At 32.7% G+C, this 17993-nt stretch overlaps 1 protein-coding gene across 1 annotated transcript; it reads left to right on the top strand.

Moving 5' to 3' along the window:
* The first annotated feature begins 9036 nt into the window (after positions 1-9036).
* Positions 9037-11366, top strand: LOC107433567 (protein FAR1-RELATED SEQUENCE 5-like). The gene is made up of 4 exons (XM_060816695.1): positions 9037-10314; positions 10405-11093; positions 11181-11254; positions 11341-11366. The coding sequence occupies exons 1-4, from the start codon at positions 9037-9039 to the stop codon at positions 11364-11366; spliced, it is 2067 nt and encodes a 688-aa protein (XP_060672678.1).
* The last annotated feature ends 6627 nt before the right edge of the window (positions 11367-17993 follow it).

Here is a 17993-nt window from a genome sequence, read left to right as displayed (position 1 = left end):
ATTTATTCTTAATTAATCAAGTCTACTATGATTATCGTTACTATTATAATTGTATAGTAGATAGGGTCACTCACTGAGATGATTAGCATCTCATATTTTTAAATCCATTCCCCTAGGTACAAAGATTGGTAGACGTTCGTCCGGAGTGAGCTTGACCTTCGTTGCTGTCGTATTTCGAGGAGTTCTCTTTCTTTTCATTTATTTCTATTGTAATATTTATTTCCATCCTTTGTTGTATAACTTTCATACTTAATTGTATCATATGATGCTCTGTATACTGTATTGGATATATTTTATTAAATGCTACATTAGTTCTATGTTTAATTTATGGAAGTGCTGATTATTGTGGAATTAAATTGTAGTAAGGTGGAGGAATAAGGCGGTATATAGAAGTGTGTTTTCAGTGCAGGGAATTGTGGTAAGTCCAACCCTTAGGGGAAGTTCTACTGGATTTTCCATTAGAGGGTCCGATAGGGTTTCCCTGGGATCAAGGCTTATCTAGGGTTCCAGTGTGGGATCTTGGATGGGTCCTGATAACTGGGCTGTTACAAATCCCACATCGGTTATAAAGGGGAATAAAGCATGCCTTATAAGGGTGTGGATACTTTTTCCTTGTGACGCATTTTAAACCCGTGCGGACGGAGCCCAAAGCAGATAATATCACATGCGGGTAGACTGGACTGTTATAGAATAGGCGACGCTTTTGGATGGAATTGAGTCGCCTGTTCCTTCAAGTTTTTTTTTTTATTTTTAAAAAAAGCAATTTAATAGACTTTCAAATTTTAAAAACAAGTAAGCTATCATTGAACACAAACACATGAAATTTAAGCTCATTTAACATACTTATGTAGATAAATTGGTCAATAAGTCCTTGTTGAATTAGAATTCTATATTTGGTACCCTATCTCAAATTAGGTGTTAAGATATTTTGTGTCTCATCTATACACATATATGTGAATAACTGAGAAGTGCATTGATAAAACTGTTTTCCGTTTTTAGATCAATGGAATTTATGTTCATTGGATTGCTACATGAATATATTTGTAGATGAAAGTTTAAAAAACTAATTAAAAAAAAAGGAAAATATAAAACACAGAACAGACGATGTTTTTTTTATCAAAATGCGTCACTTGTGTCCAAAAATTTATGAACAGGCAACGCCTTTCGCTAGAAATGCATCGCATGTACCCTCAATTTTAAAAAAAAAAAATTAGAACACTTGCAAATTTTAAAAACAAGCTGTACTTGAAAAATAGAAATATTAAACAACCAACTTAGTAATTTTACTTCACATTTTTAAGAAATATTTCAGTATTTATTTGTAAATGAATAATAAAAAACTAATTAAAGAACAAAAAAATTGATATTACAGGAACCAGCGATGCTTATATTGTAAAGGCGTTGCTTGTTCCCTTAATTTAAAAAAAAAAAAAAGTATTTATGAGACTTGCAAATTTTGAAAGCAAATAAATTGTACTTGAAAACACAAAAAAAAAAATAATAACTAACTAAAGAAAAAAAAAAAGAAAGGATCTGGCAACTCTTTTTCCTGTAAATGCGTCGCCTGTTCCTTCAAATTAAATAAAAAAACAAATTTATTTAATAGGCTTGCAAATTTAAAAAAAACAAATAAACTATTATTGAAACACAAACACCTAAAAGTTTAGCTCGTTTAACATACTTATATAGAAAAATTGGTTAATAAGTCCTTATTGAATTAAAATTCTACATTCGGTATACCCTCAAATTAGATCTTGAGGAATTTTATGTTTCGTGAATACATATATATGTGAATAATTGAAAAGAGTATTGACAAAACTGTTTTCTATTTTTAGATCAATGGATTTGATGTTCATTGGATTGCAATGTGAATATATTTGTAGATGAACAATTAAAAAACTATTTAAAGATTATAAAAAAATATAAAAAATGGAATAGGCGATGCTTTTCAACCCTAATGCGTCGCTTGATCCCACAATTCAAGAACAGGTGACCTTTATTGAAGAAAATGCGTAGCCTGTTCTCTCAATTAAAAAAGACAAAAAATTTAAAAGACACGCAAATTTTATAAAGAGTAAAGGTGTACTTGAAAAATAGAAAAATAAATAGCAATCTTCGATGTTTTGCTTTGCATTTTTAAGAAATATTTTCAGTGCTTATTTGTATATAAAAATAAAAAATTAATAAAAAAAATGAAATTAAGAGAAAAGACGATGATTTAAATTGTAAATGTGTTGCTTGTTCCCTTAATTTAAAAAAAATAAAAAAAACATTTTAATACTTGTAACTCTTAAAAGCAAATAAACTGTACTTCAAAAGCAAATTAATAACTATTAAAAAAGAAAAAAAATAAAAAGTATCTAGCGACTCTTTTTGCTTTTTATGCTTCACCTGTTCTATCAAATTAAGGAACAAATAATAAAATTTAGAATAGGCGATGCTTTCTATTGTAAATGCGTTGCTTATTCCCTTTCTTAAAAAAAATAAAAATAAAAATAAGAAATTTACAAGATTTTAAAGTAAATAAACCATACTTGGAAAACAAAATAATTAAACTATTACTTTGGTAATTTCATTTCACATATATAAGAAATATTTTCAGTATTTATTTGTAAATGAAGAATAAAAAATTAATTAAAAAAAAAATAATGACATTGATGGAACAGGCAACACTTTAAGATGTAAACGCATCACTTGTTCTCTTAATTTAAAAAAAAAAAAAAGGGAATCTTCAAAAGGGTCGCCTTTTTACCATTTTCTGAAAATTTTTGGTGCTTTTTAAAATTTTTACGTGCGCCTTTGAATCCCTTTTCTTTTCTAAAACTACATCAAGTACACTACCTAATAGATTAGATTTGGAAGCAATCTAATAGAGACTTGAAGAATGGGATATTTCGAGTTTCATTTTTCATTTGCCTATGTTGCTGTCGAGAAGTTAGGTTTCTTCTTTCTTCGTCTCCATCGTTTAGGTGAGTTTCTTTTTTCTTTGTGGTTGGCGAAGACATGTGGTGGTTTGGTGGTTTTTTTTTTTTTTTTTTTTTTAATTTTAACTGCAGGTTAGGTTCGTTGGGTTTTCTTAATCTTGCTTTTGTAGATATTTTGTTTGTAATATTGCTTGACATTGTTTTGCTAAGTTCAACAAATATCTTATGATGAAGATCAACTTGAGTCGAGATGGTCTGTTATTTTAACTTCACCACAACATCGTACTTTTGTTGAACAAGATGTTCTTGGCGATACTATGATAGCTCACAATCCATTTATCATACAGTTGCCAAATGTTGATGAAAATGATAATGAGGATGAATGTGAGAGTAGCTATGTTGGTAATGATTATGAGCGGATATGGATAAAAAATATCTTCTAAATAAATTGGTCTATAGATTTATTACTTAGGTTTTAAGTAATATTTATGGCATTTATTATTATTCATTTAATTAATTTTTTGATCCGCTTCATTATGGGTTTTCCACTTTTAATTAGGAGAAATGTACCTTGCCAAATCTTAAGAATAATGGTAATATTCTTTAAATTTTCATTTACTAAATTACTTAATAATGATAGTAACATTTTTTTATTTTGCTTAAGTGTTAATAATTTTTTAAATTTTTTCATATGCAGTATGAGGGTATAATATCGTCAACTTCCATCTCAATGACTATGCATTCATGGAAGTTTAATTAATATTGCTTTTACTTTTGCATATACAATAATTTACCAAATTGTAAAAATATTTCATGAGATAATATTTAATTTATTTGATAATTATTTTGTCATAAAAATGTTTATTTTAAAATTTTGTACTCTAATTATTTTGGATAAAACTAGTTTTAATTTTTTTTTTGTATTTTAATTATTTTGTATTTTTATTATTTAATCAATTTTCACAAAATTAAAATAAGCAAATTTTTTTTTTTCAAAAAGTGTCTTTAAAAACTTAAAAAATAAGGGATGCATTTGAAAAAATGTTGCTAAAAACTAAAAAAAAAAAGGCGATGCATTTCAAAAAGCGTCGCCAAAAACTCAAAAAATAGGCGACGTATTTTAACTCCGTTGGTTTTTTCTTTAAACTTTTAGTGACACATTTTGTACAACGTAGGATTTTCTTTAATATTAGGCGATATTATTAATACGTCGCCTTTTGTCTTATAGTTTTAGCGACAGAATATTAGACGACGCTTCATAAAACATCAGTTTTTATTTTGTGTGATGCATTAATTGTGTCGTTTGTCATTGCGATTCTTCTAATGATCTTGATGTCTGCATAAACTAACTTGGAATCATTTTCAAGTTTTATGTAAACCCAAAGAAGATGAGCCGGAGTTGGTTGAAGATGCCGTCCTCTGGTCCTCACTTGTATTCTTGCTTTTGGTGTCCTTTTTTCTTCTTCTTCTTCTTATTACCTCGCAATTCAGTAGCTTGAAACGCCACCATAGACCCTTCTGAAGGTTCTAACATCTTGCTCTTTTGTGTTTTTGTTCTTATTTTTTGTGTTTTAGTTTTCTTTTTGCCTATATTGCTTGATAAATTGTTTTTCTAGGATATGGTACGTTTTATATGTATTAATGTCCTCCATGAATGCTTTTAACATATGGTATTTCTATAAAACTATTGTGGATAGATATATAATTTTGTCGACGTTCAAATATTCATCACTTTAGCTATTAATTTTTATGTACAATTTGTAACTTCATATGAAAATATTTTATTACGAGGCTTATTGGTTATTGATTTTTTTTTCAAAAATTTATTTTTTAAAATTAAAAGCATGAATTTGTTTTTGACAAAATACCTTTTTTTTTTTTTTTTTGGGGTCACTTTTAAATCATGCTCAAACAAAACTTTTAAGATTTTCCATTGCAAATATTTAGACTCCCTCCCAAATTTTGTATATGGTTTCAAATGAAATTATAAATGTTATATATAATATATATTTATATATATATATATATGTATAAATATTTTTTTTAATGAAAATTTTGGTAAGATTTATCGAGGATTTCTAGAAATAGTTTTTAAACATTCAGTTCCATGTTACCACAAGACAACAAAATAGTATACTTTTACTTTATTTAATCTATTATGTTTTCTCTAAATTAGCATTTCATGATTTTGTTTGAAAATCGTTTTTAAATTTTATAATACATCTTTTCAAAACTATATATATATATAAAAATAATTATGTAGCATTCATAAAAAGAAAAATTACTTTTAATATATGAAATTCAATTTTATTGATATATTTACTATTATAAAACTCGTTTTTTCTTTCCCATATTTTTAAAATATCTTGGATCAAATATATATATATATATATATATATATATATGTACGGAAATTCTATGGTGAGAACGGTTCGCATGAGGACCGCAGTATTAGTGACGGTTTTTTATAGTATTAACGATGGTTTTTAAGAAAATCGTCACTAATACTATGAAAAACCGTCACCAATATTGTGGTCCACATGAGGACCGTCCGCACCATAGACGGACTGTATATATGTATATTGCTAATACTAGATCAGGTGTATATTTATTATATATCAAACATACACATTTTTCTCTCTCTACATCCATATTCAATATCAGCTTTTTGAAAGAGAAAAAAGCAGTTTATTTTTATTTCTTTTACTCTTTCTTTAAATTGATTTTTCTTTCTTTCACTCTTTCTTTAAATTGACTTTTTATTTTTTTAGTTAATTATATTATATATTTTATGTCCAACATAAAATTTTAAAATATTTGTATTAGACATATATATTTTATTCTATTCTACATGATAAGCGTTAATGATTGTTGCTTTGTTCTTCATGTTTTTAATTTAAATTAATAATTGATAATATATATAATAAATATTTTGATATATATGCACACCTTCGCTAGAACAAATAATGGGATTTGCAATTAGATCTACCCTTACGGGAACCACCATAATAATATTTAAATTTAAAAACGATACTTTTAAAAATTATTTAGAAGTGCAAGTGTGGGAAAGTTGAACTTTAAATATTTGCAATACTAAATAGTGACTTTTCCACCAAAATGTTCAAAAATCATGTCCCAATTATAATGTCATATTTGATGCATAAGTTTTTTATATAGTAGTTGCACTTTAGTATTTTAAACTTTCATAGTTTAAAGATTTAGGCATTCAACTTTAAAATGTGTGATTTTATTTGGTTCAATGCATTTTAATATCTTTTAGTTTTAAAATTTTACACTTTAATATTATTTAGTTGAAATTTGATATAACTTAATACCAATCATATGATTTGAAACAATTGTTAAACTTCGTTAATCAAAAGTTAAACAGAATTTAAATTGAAACAAATTGTTAATTGGGAGCCTAATTTATTCACATGTACAATTTTTGTTTTTTGTTTGTGTTTCTTTTTCTTATAAACTGTGAGTAGTTTGTCTATTTTAATTGTTTGTTAGTGTTAACTAATAATATTTACGTTTATTAAATATATCAATTAACTACAAATGTAAAAAAAATATAAATAAATAAATAAAAAATCAACACAATTTTGTTGTATTTTATTTTTTGTTTATATTTTTTTTATCTTACATTTATAGTTAATAAAAATGTCTAACTGCTATTAATTAACATTAACAAATCAATAAAGCAAGCAAACTACATAAAATTTAAAAGAAAAAGACAAAAAAAAAAAAATTGAACACGTTAGCACAGTACCTAAATTGCAACTTTTGAAATTGAAAACTTAAATTGTTAAACTATAAAAATCAAAGACATCAAAATATAATAAATTCTTCATTTATTTATTTTTTATCCGAAAAAAGATTGTAGAGTATTTTCAAAACCCTTATAATAAATGACAAACTATCCCAAGAAATAACCTTACTCATTGACTCAAAGGAAAGGAAAAAAAAAAAAAAAGTTACTGTCCTTGCCCAAATCCAATTATTTGACTTTTTTTTTTTTGCATTAACTATTTGACATCTTGAGCAAACTAATCAAACCAATACTAATTAATTGAATAAATAAAAGAAGCAAACAAATGCAAAATTAATCAAAATCCTATATCCTCATATTCTCAAGAACAGTTCACTATCTTTGATAAGATTGATAAGTTTAACATATACACTATTACTACAAGGCGGTAATTTATTAATTAATTAAGATATTTTAGCAAAATAATAATAATAATAATGACTAAGATATATTGTACTTTTGATGAAACAATGAGACAGTGAAGGTGTTGAACTCAATATTCAGACAATGGGATACACAAGCGGTGGAAAACCTGTGGAATATAAGTGGAGAGCCATGCAGTGGCTGTGGATCAGCTATAAATGGGACAGCCTTCAGGGACCCTGCTAAGAACCCCGCCATCAAATGTGACTGTACTTTTCAAAATGCCACCATTTGTCACATCACTCAAATGTATGTATCACTCCATTTCCATATTCATATAAATATATATATATATATATATATAGAGAGAGGCTAGCATGAGGACCGACCGCATGGGTTATATGCGGACCAAACATATGATGAAATTTCCTGCCCTTCGATTTGCACTACTGGCATCTACGGTCCAACTTCAAAGCAACTCTCACGTGAGAATGGCTGGCCAAATTTCCCCTGAGCCCTTCCCGCTCACATTCCCGCTCTCACCAGCTCGAAAGGACTTTGCCAAAATTCCCAATCGCACCAGCAGCAACCAGCCAAAATTCTCAATCGCACCAGCAGCAACCAGCATTGCCATCCTTGCAAACCCACCAGATCGCACCACCATTGCCACAGCATTGCCATCTTGCAAACGCACCTGCTTGCACCACGATTGCCACCCTTCTCTGTACCCACCAGCTCATAATCTTCTACTCTGCATGTCTGTATTCTGGCTCTTCATATCTGTGAGTGAGTGAGTCTATGTTTTGTAATTTTTTTTTCATTCTGTTTTTTATGTTGATGATTTTATGTAGTCTTGCATAGTTGAAATTGTTAAATGTGGGATTGTGATTTGGGTTGAGAAATAACTTGAACGAAGGCCAATCTTCATGATGATTTTTGAAAATTTAGAAAATGATACTTTTTGCAGAAAAAGCATGAATGTATGCATGTTGTTTTTCTTTCCTGGTGTATAAAAACCACTGTTGATGCATACTGTTCATTGTGTAATAATCAATTCACTTAGTCTATCATAATACTAACACGAAAGAGATATTTACACCACTTGTTTTTGGAGTATACGAATGGCCAATCCATGCATGCTATACAAGAGAAAATAAGTTTGTTATAATTGGAACACAAAGTAATTCTATTTTGTAATTCCTATATCTACACACACACACACACACATAAAGACATATGTATATATATCCTTGAATAAGAACTTTGAATAATTATAATCCCCTTAATATGCATGAAACATAGAGTTAATAGATTAAATTGATATCATTTCTTTTTATTTTTATTCTTTTAATAGCCTTTGCGTAGATTTGTTAACCTCTCATTGATTAAAGAGTTATGTATCAATATTTTTGTTTCCCTTTATCTAGCAAAGATGTAATTATTTCATTGTTTTGCAACTTATATTTTTCATTTTTATATGTACTATTAACCTTTTTGAACCCCATGATTCAGATTTATTTATTTATTTATTTTTTCTGTTGATGCACGGATATTTGTTTCTTTCATTATAGAGTGTGCTGGATCAACAACTATAATGCAAACTCGGCAGATTTTGGCTGAAGTGCTTTTATTTTTGCAATATTTTTCTCTTCTATTTAGAAACTAAACTTTCTTAAAATAAAAGATATTACCACCTCTCATGATGGTTTTGCTTTGCCATCTACCAGGTTACAAATTGATCAATAGGAAGCTGGTTTGAGTGTAGAATAGTTGGAAGCAAATTCAAATTGGAAACATGAGTGTAGAACAGTTGGAAGAAAATTCATATTGTAGACTAGTTGAAGACATATCCTTGCTATCACATTCAAAATCCATGGATGACGTTTACATTCCACAAGTGGCTGAAAACTGCAAACCAAAGGTTGGACAAGAGTTTGAATGATAAATGGGGCACATGAGTTCTACATTAAATATGCAAAAGAGGCGGGGTTTAGTGTTCGTAGCAGTTCGACTAAGAGATGTAAAGGTGCGAAAGAAGTTGTCAGGAAAGAATTTTTGTATTTTAAGGAAGGAGTATCTTCTATAAAGGACGGTGAGAGAAAAAGGTGTCGGGGGATGACAAGAGAAAATTGTAAAGCCAAACTTGCCGTGGTTAGGTCAAAAACGGGGAAACTTGTCATCACTGTATTTGTTGAAGAACAAAGTCATCCATTATCAACCCCTCGAAGAGTGCATTTATTGAGATCACATCGTAGTGTGTTTGAAGCCAAGAAGTCACTAACTTTGCAGTTTTCAGCAGATGATGTGCCAACTTATCAACAAATAAGCATTCTTGAATTTGAAGCTGGAGGTATAGAGAATATTAGGTGTACAAAGAAGGATATATATAACCATGAAGCTAAGGTGCGGAATGAATTAAGAGGACAAGATGCAGAACTTTTAAAGGAATATTTCCTAACCGAGCAAGAAAAGGATCCATGCTTCTTTTTTAAAATAGACGTAGATGATGATGGTAAATTGAAGCGTTGTTTTTGGGCTGATTCGGTGTCTAGAAGAGCTTATGGATGTTTTGGTGATGTAGTTGTATTTGATACAACTTACAACACTAATCAATATGGTATGATATTTGCACCCTTGGTGGGGGTGAACAATCATGGTCAAATGGTGCTTTTTGCATGTGCCTTTTTAAGTGATGAAAAAACAGAATCATTTGTTTGGTTGTTTGAGCTATTAAAGGATAGCATGCCGACGAACAACCCAAAAATGATCATTACCGATCAAGATCCTGTAATGACAAAGGCTATAGTTCAGAGCTTACCGAATACATTTCATAGGTATTGTAGTTGGCACATACTTGAGAAGTTCTCTACGTATTTAAATGCTATCACCTATAGAGATTTTTATAAGGATTTCCAACAATGCATTTGGGAATCAGAATGCCCTGAAGAGTTTGAAAGAAAATGGGTGACTACCATCGAGAAGGCAAGCCTAGATAACAATGATTGGTTAAAATCAATATTTGAGCTAAGTTCAAGATGGGTGCCTGCATATGTTAACCATATATTCTCAGCTGGAATGTCAAGTAGCCAACGTGCGGAAAGCTCCCATGCATTTTTCAAGAAATATGTTTCGAAGAGAAACTTATTGATAGATTTCATACTTCGATTTAATAGGGCGCTTGCACATCAACGTCACGAAGAGTTAGGGGCTGATCACGTTGATATTAATGAGAAGCTTGTTTTGAAATTGCCATTGGAAATGGAAAAGCAAATGGCTGAGATTTACACACGCAAGATTTTTCTTAAGTTTCAAGATAAGTTGTGGAATAGCTTAGTAATAATGCCACAATTTGTTCGTGAAAATGCTACACACAAAATGTATGCGGCCGAGAGTAGTCCAAAAGAACGTGTTCGTAGAGTGCGGGAAATTGCTTATGATAAAGAATTGGACTTTGCATCTTGTACATGTAAGAAGTTTGAGAGTGAAGGACTTCCCTGTAGACATATCTTGGCATTCTTGAGACTGTTTGGTAACATTCCTTTGCCAAATCAATATATAATGAAAAGGTGGACTAGAGGTGCAAAATGTCAAATAATAACCGATAAGCAAGGTGTTGAGATAGGTGGACAGCGTAGTTCAATGTTGACTTGGCGAGCTAAACTATTCCAACTTGCTTCGGAAGTCATTGATAAATCCATAATATATGAAGAGGCAAGTGTAATTGTGAATGATGGTCTTCAAAGTTTGCTAGGCAAGATTGAATCCATAGTTAGCAACACGAAAAGTGGAGGCATTTCTGAAAAAGGTAGCACTGCTCCTGACTATGAGGCTTTGAAAGACCCATCTGCTGTGAGGGCAAAGGGATGCGAACAAAGATTAAAAAGGGGAAAAGAGAAGGCAACAAATGCCGCAAAGTATAGAGGTCGACGTTGCAATGGATGTGGAAAAATTGGGCAATCGCACGACAAAAGAAACTGTCCACTCCTCAACAATCCGTAAGAAAATAATACATTTACTATTTATTATTCTTATGCAATTTGTATGATCATACTTTGTACAAACCATGCTGCTCATCTATACAGGTCCTCACAAAATGAGGAAAGTCCTCAGCACGCCTTGGAATATGATTCTAAAGCTGATAGTTTGTCTTCCACAGGTATGAAACTAAGTGGTATCGTATGGTCTTCGATATTTTATTGAACTAACATGCTGCTAATCTAAGGACTTGCTGGACTTTGGCAGGTCTGCATGAGAAAATGAAAGGATGACCTATCTTGCAACAGATTTGGGAGAAGAAGTTGTTTTTTTATTTTGGTGTGCTTGTATGGGATTTTCTATCTTATAGCAAGCACTATCAGCTAACTATATAAAATAGAGATGTGTTTTGATTATTGGATTGAATGTATACTGGTTTTGCCGTATATTCACGTGCTACTCTTTATGTTTGGAACGTTTAATTTATGTACATCATGATAAATGAAGAGAAGAGCAGCCATTTTTGCAACAGATTATCTTCTTCCACATACCATTGCCATTTTGCTCTACTTCAATATTCTAATCTGTCATGTTATTGATTTACTTCTAAAATGCCACATTGTAATTCACCACCTTAGTTTATTTGTTAGAAGGCTTATTGGCCTGTTTATTTCATCTTTCTCATGTTTTTTCTATGCCTGTTTATTGGACTTATGCTTATTAGGAATTTTCTGGCCTCTACTTAGGTATGTTTGTCAATGGATAGATTGGCATCTCAAAAAAAGATCTAAAAAGTCCTAAGCTAGATGAAGCACACAGAAATATCCTATGGGACATTAATAATCGAAACGAAAAAGGAAAGTGCTCTAAGGAATAGGATGCTCAATGCTGTGGTAAATTCTGCAGAGAACAAAAAGCTGATATTTTGTTCGTTGGTTTTGTAGAAAACTAGATTATTTTCATGGGATTCTGTCATTGGTTGGTATATTTGTTAACTAGGATAAAAAAGCCATAGTACAAACTAGTACAGAAAACTTAAGAAAGCAAGAAACTTAAGAAAGCAAGCTTCGTGATTACTGTTCACGCATACTGTTCACGTAAACTGTTTACCTGCGTTTAAACATTCGTCTTTTTCTTACATTTTTTTTCTTTTTTTGTCATATTGCAATAACTATCAGCTTAGTTACTAAAAGAGAGTTGAGTTATGATTATAGACTTCTTAAATTGCCATGTATTGGAAACATGAAGTCTTGTTTGATTATTTGACTAATGTATGCTAGTTTGCTTTTAGTCTAGTTTGCCGTTTATTTACCAATGTGGTTTACTTCAGTTAGCAGGAAAGAGAACCTGGAGATTGATGTTTATACACAGGTATTTTGGCAAAAAAAATAAAAAATAAAAAAAAATCTAAAAAAAAAAAGGATGTTTAAACACAGATGAACAGTCACGTGAACAGTATCTCGGCAGCAACACAAGCTGGAGATTGATGTTTATACACAGGTATTTTAGCCCCAAAAAAAAAAATCTAAAAAAAAAAGAAGGATGTTTAAACACAGATGAACAGTCCACGTGAACAGTGCACATGAACAGTCACATAAACAGTATCTCGGCAGCAACATAGCTCGGTAGCAACACAAGCTGGAGATTGATGTTTATACACAGGTATTTTAGCCCCAAAAAAAATAAAAATAAATCTAAAGAAAAAAAAAGGATGTTTAAACATAGGTGAACAGTGCACATGAACAGTGAACGTAAACAGTAGCTCGGCAACAACACAAGCTGGAGATTGATGTTTATACACAGGTATTTTAGCAAAATAAAAAATAAAAAAAAAATTTAAAAAAAAAATGTTTAAACACAAATGAACAGGGCACATAAACAGTACACGTAAACAGTAGCTCGGCAGCAACACAAGCTGGAGATTGATGTTTATACGCAGATATTTTAGCCAAAAAAAAAATCAAAAAGAAAAAAAAAGATATTTAAACACAGATAAACAGTGCACGTGAACAGTGCACGTGAACAGTAGCTCGGCAACAGCACTAATAGCAACACAACAAGCTCCGAGATAGCAAAAACAAGCTCGGCAACAACACAGTAGCTTGGCAACAGCACTAGCAGCAACACAGCAAGCTCGGCAGCACCAGCAACAGCACCAACAGCAATACAAAAGCACCAACAACAGCATCAGCAGCAACACAGCAAGCTCGACAGCACTAGCAACAGCACCAGCAGCAATACAGGAGCACCAGCAACAGCACCAGCAGCAACACAGCAAGCTCGGGAGCAGCTGTAACACCCCACCCCAAAGTACAACGGAAATTTTCCAACTTTGACCGTTGACCGTTGACCGAACAGGTCAAAAGTTGACTTTTTGACTCGGATGGAATTCTAGGTTGACTGAGGTACCGTTACGAAGTACACATTGGCACGAGTTCATAGACTAGTAGCACGTTGAAAACGGAGCTACGGTTTGAAAGTTATGAGCAAAACAAATTGAGGTCCAAACTGTCCAAGGGGTGCCGGAATTGACTTTTTATTCATGCAAAGTTGAGTTTTGACTCATGCATGGTTGTAAAGTACTCGTCGATACGAGTCCGTAGACTAGCGGCACGTTCGATTTGGACATGTGGTTTGAAAGTTATGGACCTATAGAGTTTTTCAAATACTATATTATTTTAATATTATTTTTAAACGTGTAACGATGTGCCACGTGTGAATTAATAAATGTGACCATGTGTCACCATGGTGAGATGCCACATGTCAACCATGTTTAATACCAAAGTATTATATTATTGTTATTTTATGTAATAATATTATTTTTAATATTATTTAATTATTTTTAATTTATTTCTTTTTATTTCTTTTTCTTTCCTTTTCTTTTTCTTTTCTTTTCTTTTTTCTTTTTTTTTCTTTTCCCCCACGTGGGAAAAAAAGGCCACGGGCCCCTTCCCCTTCTTCTTCTTCTTCTTCTTCTTCTTTTTTTCTTTAACAATTGCCTATGCAAGTTAAGGTATTTTAAACTAATTGGAATAATTTTCTTATTATTTATTATTCCATTGATTTAATTAGTAAATTTCATAAATTATATTTCGATTTTTGAAGAAGTTTGGAAATTTAATTTGGGTTGATAAATTGTATATATTTTAGGTTGGTGGTATATTTGAAAAATATATTTTATTATTAGTTTTATGTTATGGTTTTTCCAAGAGCGACTTAAGGTTTAAGTATCGTCAGTTGAGAATCTAAGATGTGATATCGTTGAGTTCAAAAAGGAGATCCTAAAGGAAGAACGTGATTCAATGTATGCGATACACCCCAAAGGTACAAAGATGTATGGAATGCTCACTAGATGACATTATGGTTTGGCATGATAAAGGAAGTTGCAGGATTCGAATAAAGGTACTTAAGTCACCGACAAGTAAAAGTGGGGAATAGAAACGTTTGAGGTAGTTTCAATCCTTGCCCATTTCCGTGTCGGGTGGGGAGATGTAAACATGGATTTCGTGCTTAAACTATCGTTCACAAAGAGAAGGTACGACAGCGTTTAGGGAATCAAACAAGATCTAGATAGCGATTAAAGTTCTACTTGGTTGTTGATTTAAGGATGCATGCTTCAGAAGTACTTTATGGTTAGCGTTCGACTATGACCAAGACTTGTAGATCGTGTTCTCGTGGCCTAGTTTGAATATCCTTAATTAGTGGGCATGAGAAGGAAAGTTGCACAAGAGGAAAGTTAAAAATTCACTATTAGGCGTGATGGTAGTGATAGTGGATGAGGTCTCTATTATACTTGCTAAGTTAAGCTGCTCAGGTTAGGAAGAAGAGCTATACGGTTGTGTGTAGACAGATACACTTGGAGCGAGACTTAATGACTGCATTGCCTTTCACCACAGGCCAATGGACAAGCAAAGTACAGAATTCACACTTGGAAGTTATGTTGAGACCGTGCATTATGCAATGTCGAAAGAAGCTGGATTGAGCAATTGGCATCGATAGAATTCGTTACGATATTAGCCACCAAGCGAGCATCGCGTTGTCTTCGTATGAGATTCTATATAGAAGGCAGTGTCGAACCCCACTATATTGGAGTGAAGTGGGTGAGGAGAAGCACCATACAACAACCAACCTAAATTGGATGCAAACACCTATGGATGACTATGAATAAGGAAAAGGCCTTCCGAGAGAGTTTGAAGACCGCTCAGGAATCGACAAATAAGTTAAGCTGATGTGCATGGAAAAGATGTGGAATTCGAAGTCCGAGATTAAAGTTTTGAAATTATCTCTGTAGAAGAGAGTCATATGTTTTGGTTGACAAAGGAAGTTAAGTTCTCATTACCTTAGTTTCTATGAGGTTATTGGCATAATTGGTTTTGTGGCATGCAAGTTAGTATTTTCGGGAAAGCAGACATGGGTATGCAGCGTAATTCACGTATTGTTACTATGAAAAGACGTCTAAGACCTGTCATGTAAAGAGCGACCAGTGCAGATTTTTAAATCATGAAGAATGCGTATGGGTCAATAAGACTACTTTCTCAGATCAAAAGTCTCGTGGTGAATTAATCTAGTCGAGAAAGCGACGTGGAAGCTCGAGGCACAAATCCGCAATCATTATTCTTATACGTTTCAACGATTTAAGAAATTTCGAGGATGAAATTTTGTAAGGGGAGAAGATTGTAACACCCCGCCCCAAAGTACAACGGAAATTTTCCAACTTTGACCGTTGACCGTTGACCGTTGGGGTCAAAAGTTGACTTTTTGACTCGGATGGAATTCTAGGTTGATTGAGGTATCATTATGAAGTACACGTTGGCACGAGTTCATAGACTAGTAGCACGTTGAAAACGGAGCTACGGTTTGAAAGTTATGAGCAAAACAAGTTGATGTCCAAACTGTCCAAGGGGTGCAGGAGTTGACTTTTCATTCATGCAAAGTTAATCTTTGACTCATGCATGGTTGTAAAGTTCTCGTCGATACGAGTCCATAGACTAGCGGCACGTCCGATTTGGACATGTGGTTTGAAAGTTATGGACCTGTAGAGTTTTTCAAATACTGTATTATTTTAATATTATTTTTAAACGTGTAACGATGTGCCACGTGTGACTTAATAAATGTGACCATGTGTCACCATGGTGAGATGCCACATGTCAACCATGTTTAATACCAAATTATTATATTATTGTTATTTTATGTAATAATATTATTTTTAATATTATTTCTTTTTCTTTCCTTTTCTTTTCTTTTTTCTTTTTTTTCTTTTCCTCCATGTGGGAAAAGAGGGCCACCGACCCCTTCCCCTTCTTCTTCTTCTTCTTCTTCTTCTTTCTTTCCTTCTTTCTTCCTTCCCACCGGCCATCTCTCTCTCTCCCGTGTTCATCTTTCTCCGGCCACCACAAGCCACACGCACCGGCCACTGTCCAAGACCACACGCCGGCGAGCTCACCAGCCAAATTTGGCGGGCGGGCGGCCAGCGACGCGCCCAGATCGGGCCGGTGAAGTCAGCAGCGGCGGGTTGAATTTTTCCGGTGATTCTCGCCGTTTCCGGCCAGCCCAGTCCAAATTGCCATGCCTTTCCCCCTATTTTGGGTCCTCTGAGTTCAATTATGGTCTCCAATCATTTAAATTCGAAGTGGTTCGTGAGATACGAGGAGATCAAGACCGGCCGAAGCTTTCCGACCAAATTCCGGCCACCGCCGGTCGAATTGAGCTCAATGGAGGTCGGTAATGTGATCCTCATCTCACAAGCTTTCCATAGACATATAATTTGCGTATTTTGGTTAACGTTTGTGTTAGACCCCCTGCGTACTGGGTATTATTTATCCGAATAAAATATTAATTTATTTGAGATGTGTAATGTTGTTGTTCTAGGGGCACGTGTGTGTCATGGAATTGATCCCATGGAGGATCTTAGGTTAATTGCGTGCTCCAGGTGAGTGACCCACCTTTAAAAATATTTTTGGGGTAATTAATTATATTTAATAGGTGTTGAATTGATATTTGAAATTATGCTCATGTGGTGCAATTTAATTATAATTGTGGAAAATTATTATTTTATAAGTGCGTATATGTTTGTTGGTGCTAAACGTAAATTTTGGGTTATTCAGAAACCCCGATTTTTATTATTGTGATTTAATTTTATTTATTACGCATGAGCAAGGTATTTTCAGTAATAAATCATATGTGGTTTTTATATTATTTTGTGGGCATAACTGGTTTAAATATTTTAAGGAAAATATTTGTTTAATTGGTGGTTTAAATTTTATAATTATGCCCGTGGAATATTATTTGTTGGACCTCGTGTTACGAGAAAAATTATTTTTTATATTGTTATCGATGGTTTCATACTGGGTATGTTAAAGGAAAATATGTAGAATGGTAAATTTGAAAACTGGTATATTTCCCACGGTGATTTTGGAAAATCGGTACGGTTATAATTAATTTAGTAATTATTTTAGACGCACTCATACAGTATTGGTGTTCCGGTGTATATGTGGTTAGCACGCAAGCTATTATGTCTCCCGTGAGTTGCCATTGGACCGAGGGCAGGCAAGTTTTATAGTGCACATAGCCCCCCCCCCCCTCCTTGGCCGGGATGACGGTTTCAGCAACGGTACTGTCGGGATGCCGAAGTGCCGTATGCAAGTTTCTCTCTTTAATCTCCCTCCAATCGGTGCTCGGGACGCTGGGTATCGGAGGGCATCACTGGTATATGGTGTGGTGCGTCAAGTATAAATTTTCAGATAGAAATTTCAAACCCCAAAGTGTTCAAAAATTATTTATTATATTTTATTACCTTTTATTTATATTTGGGGTATTTATCTATTGTTTATTAAATTAATTGATCACTTGGTTTTCGGGAAATACGAATATCGGGTTTTGTGAAAATGTTTTAAAAGGGGAACATTTCCAACAGAGTGAAT

This window comes from Ziziphus jujuba, chromosome 4 (genome assembly GCF_031755915.1).
Source record: "Ziziphus jujuba cultivar Dongzao chromosome 4, ASM3175591v1".
Taxonomy (NCBI): Eukaryota; Viridiplantae; Streptophyta; class Magnoliopsida; order Rosales; family Rhamnaceae; genus Ziziphus; species Ziziphus jujuba.
The sequence above is the reverse complement of the archived record's forward strand: the minus strand, read 5'-3'. Positions and strand labels throughout refer to the sequence as shown.

Excerpts from the sequence above, each read along its gene's own strand:
- LOC107433567 (XM_060816695.1), top strand. The coding sequence starts at position 9,037 with ATGATAAATGGGGCACATGAGTTCTACATTAAATATGCAAAAGAGGCG. Across the intron at positions 10,315-10,404 it reads AAGAGTTAGGGGCTGATCAC|TTTCAAGATAAGTTGTGGAA; the intron begins GTTGATATTAAT and ends ATTTTTCTTAAG. Across the intron at positions 11,255-11,340 it reads TGATAGTTTGTCTTCCACAG|GTCTGCATGAGAAAATGAAA; the intron begins GTATGAAACTAA and ends GGACTTTGGCAG.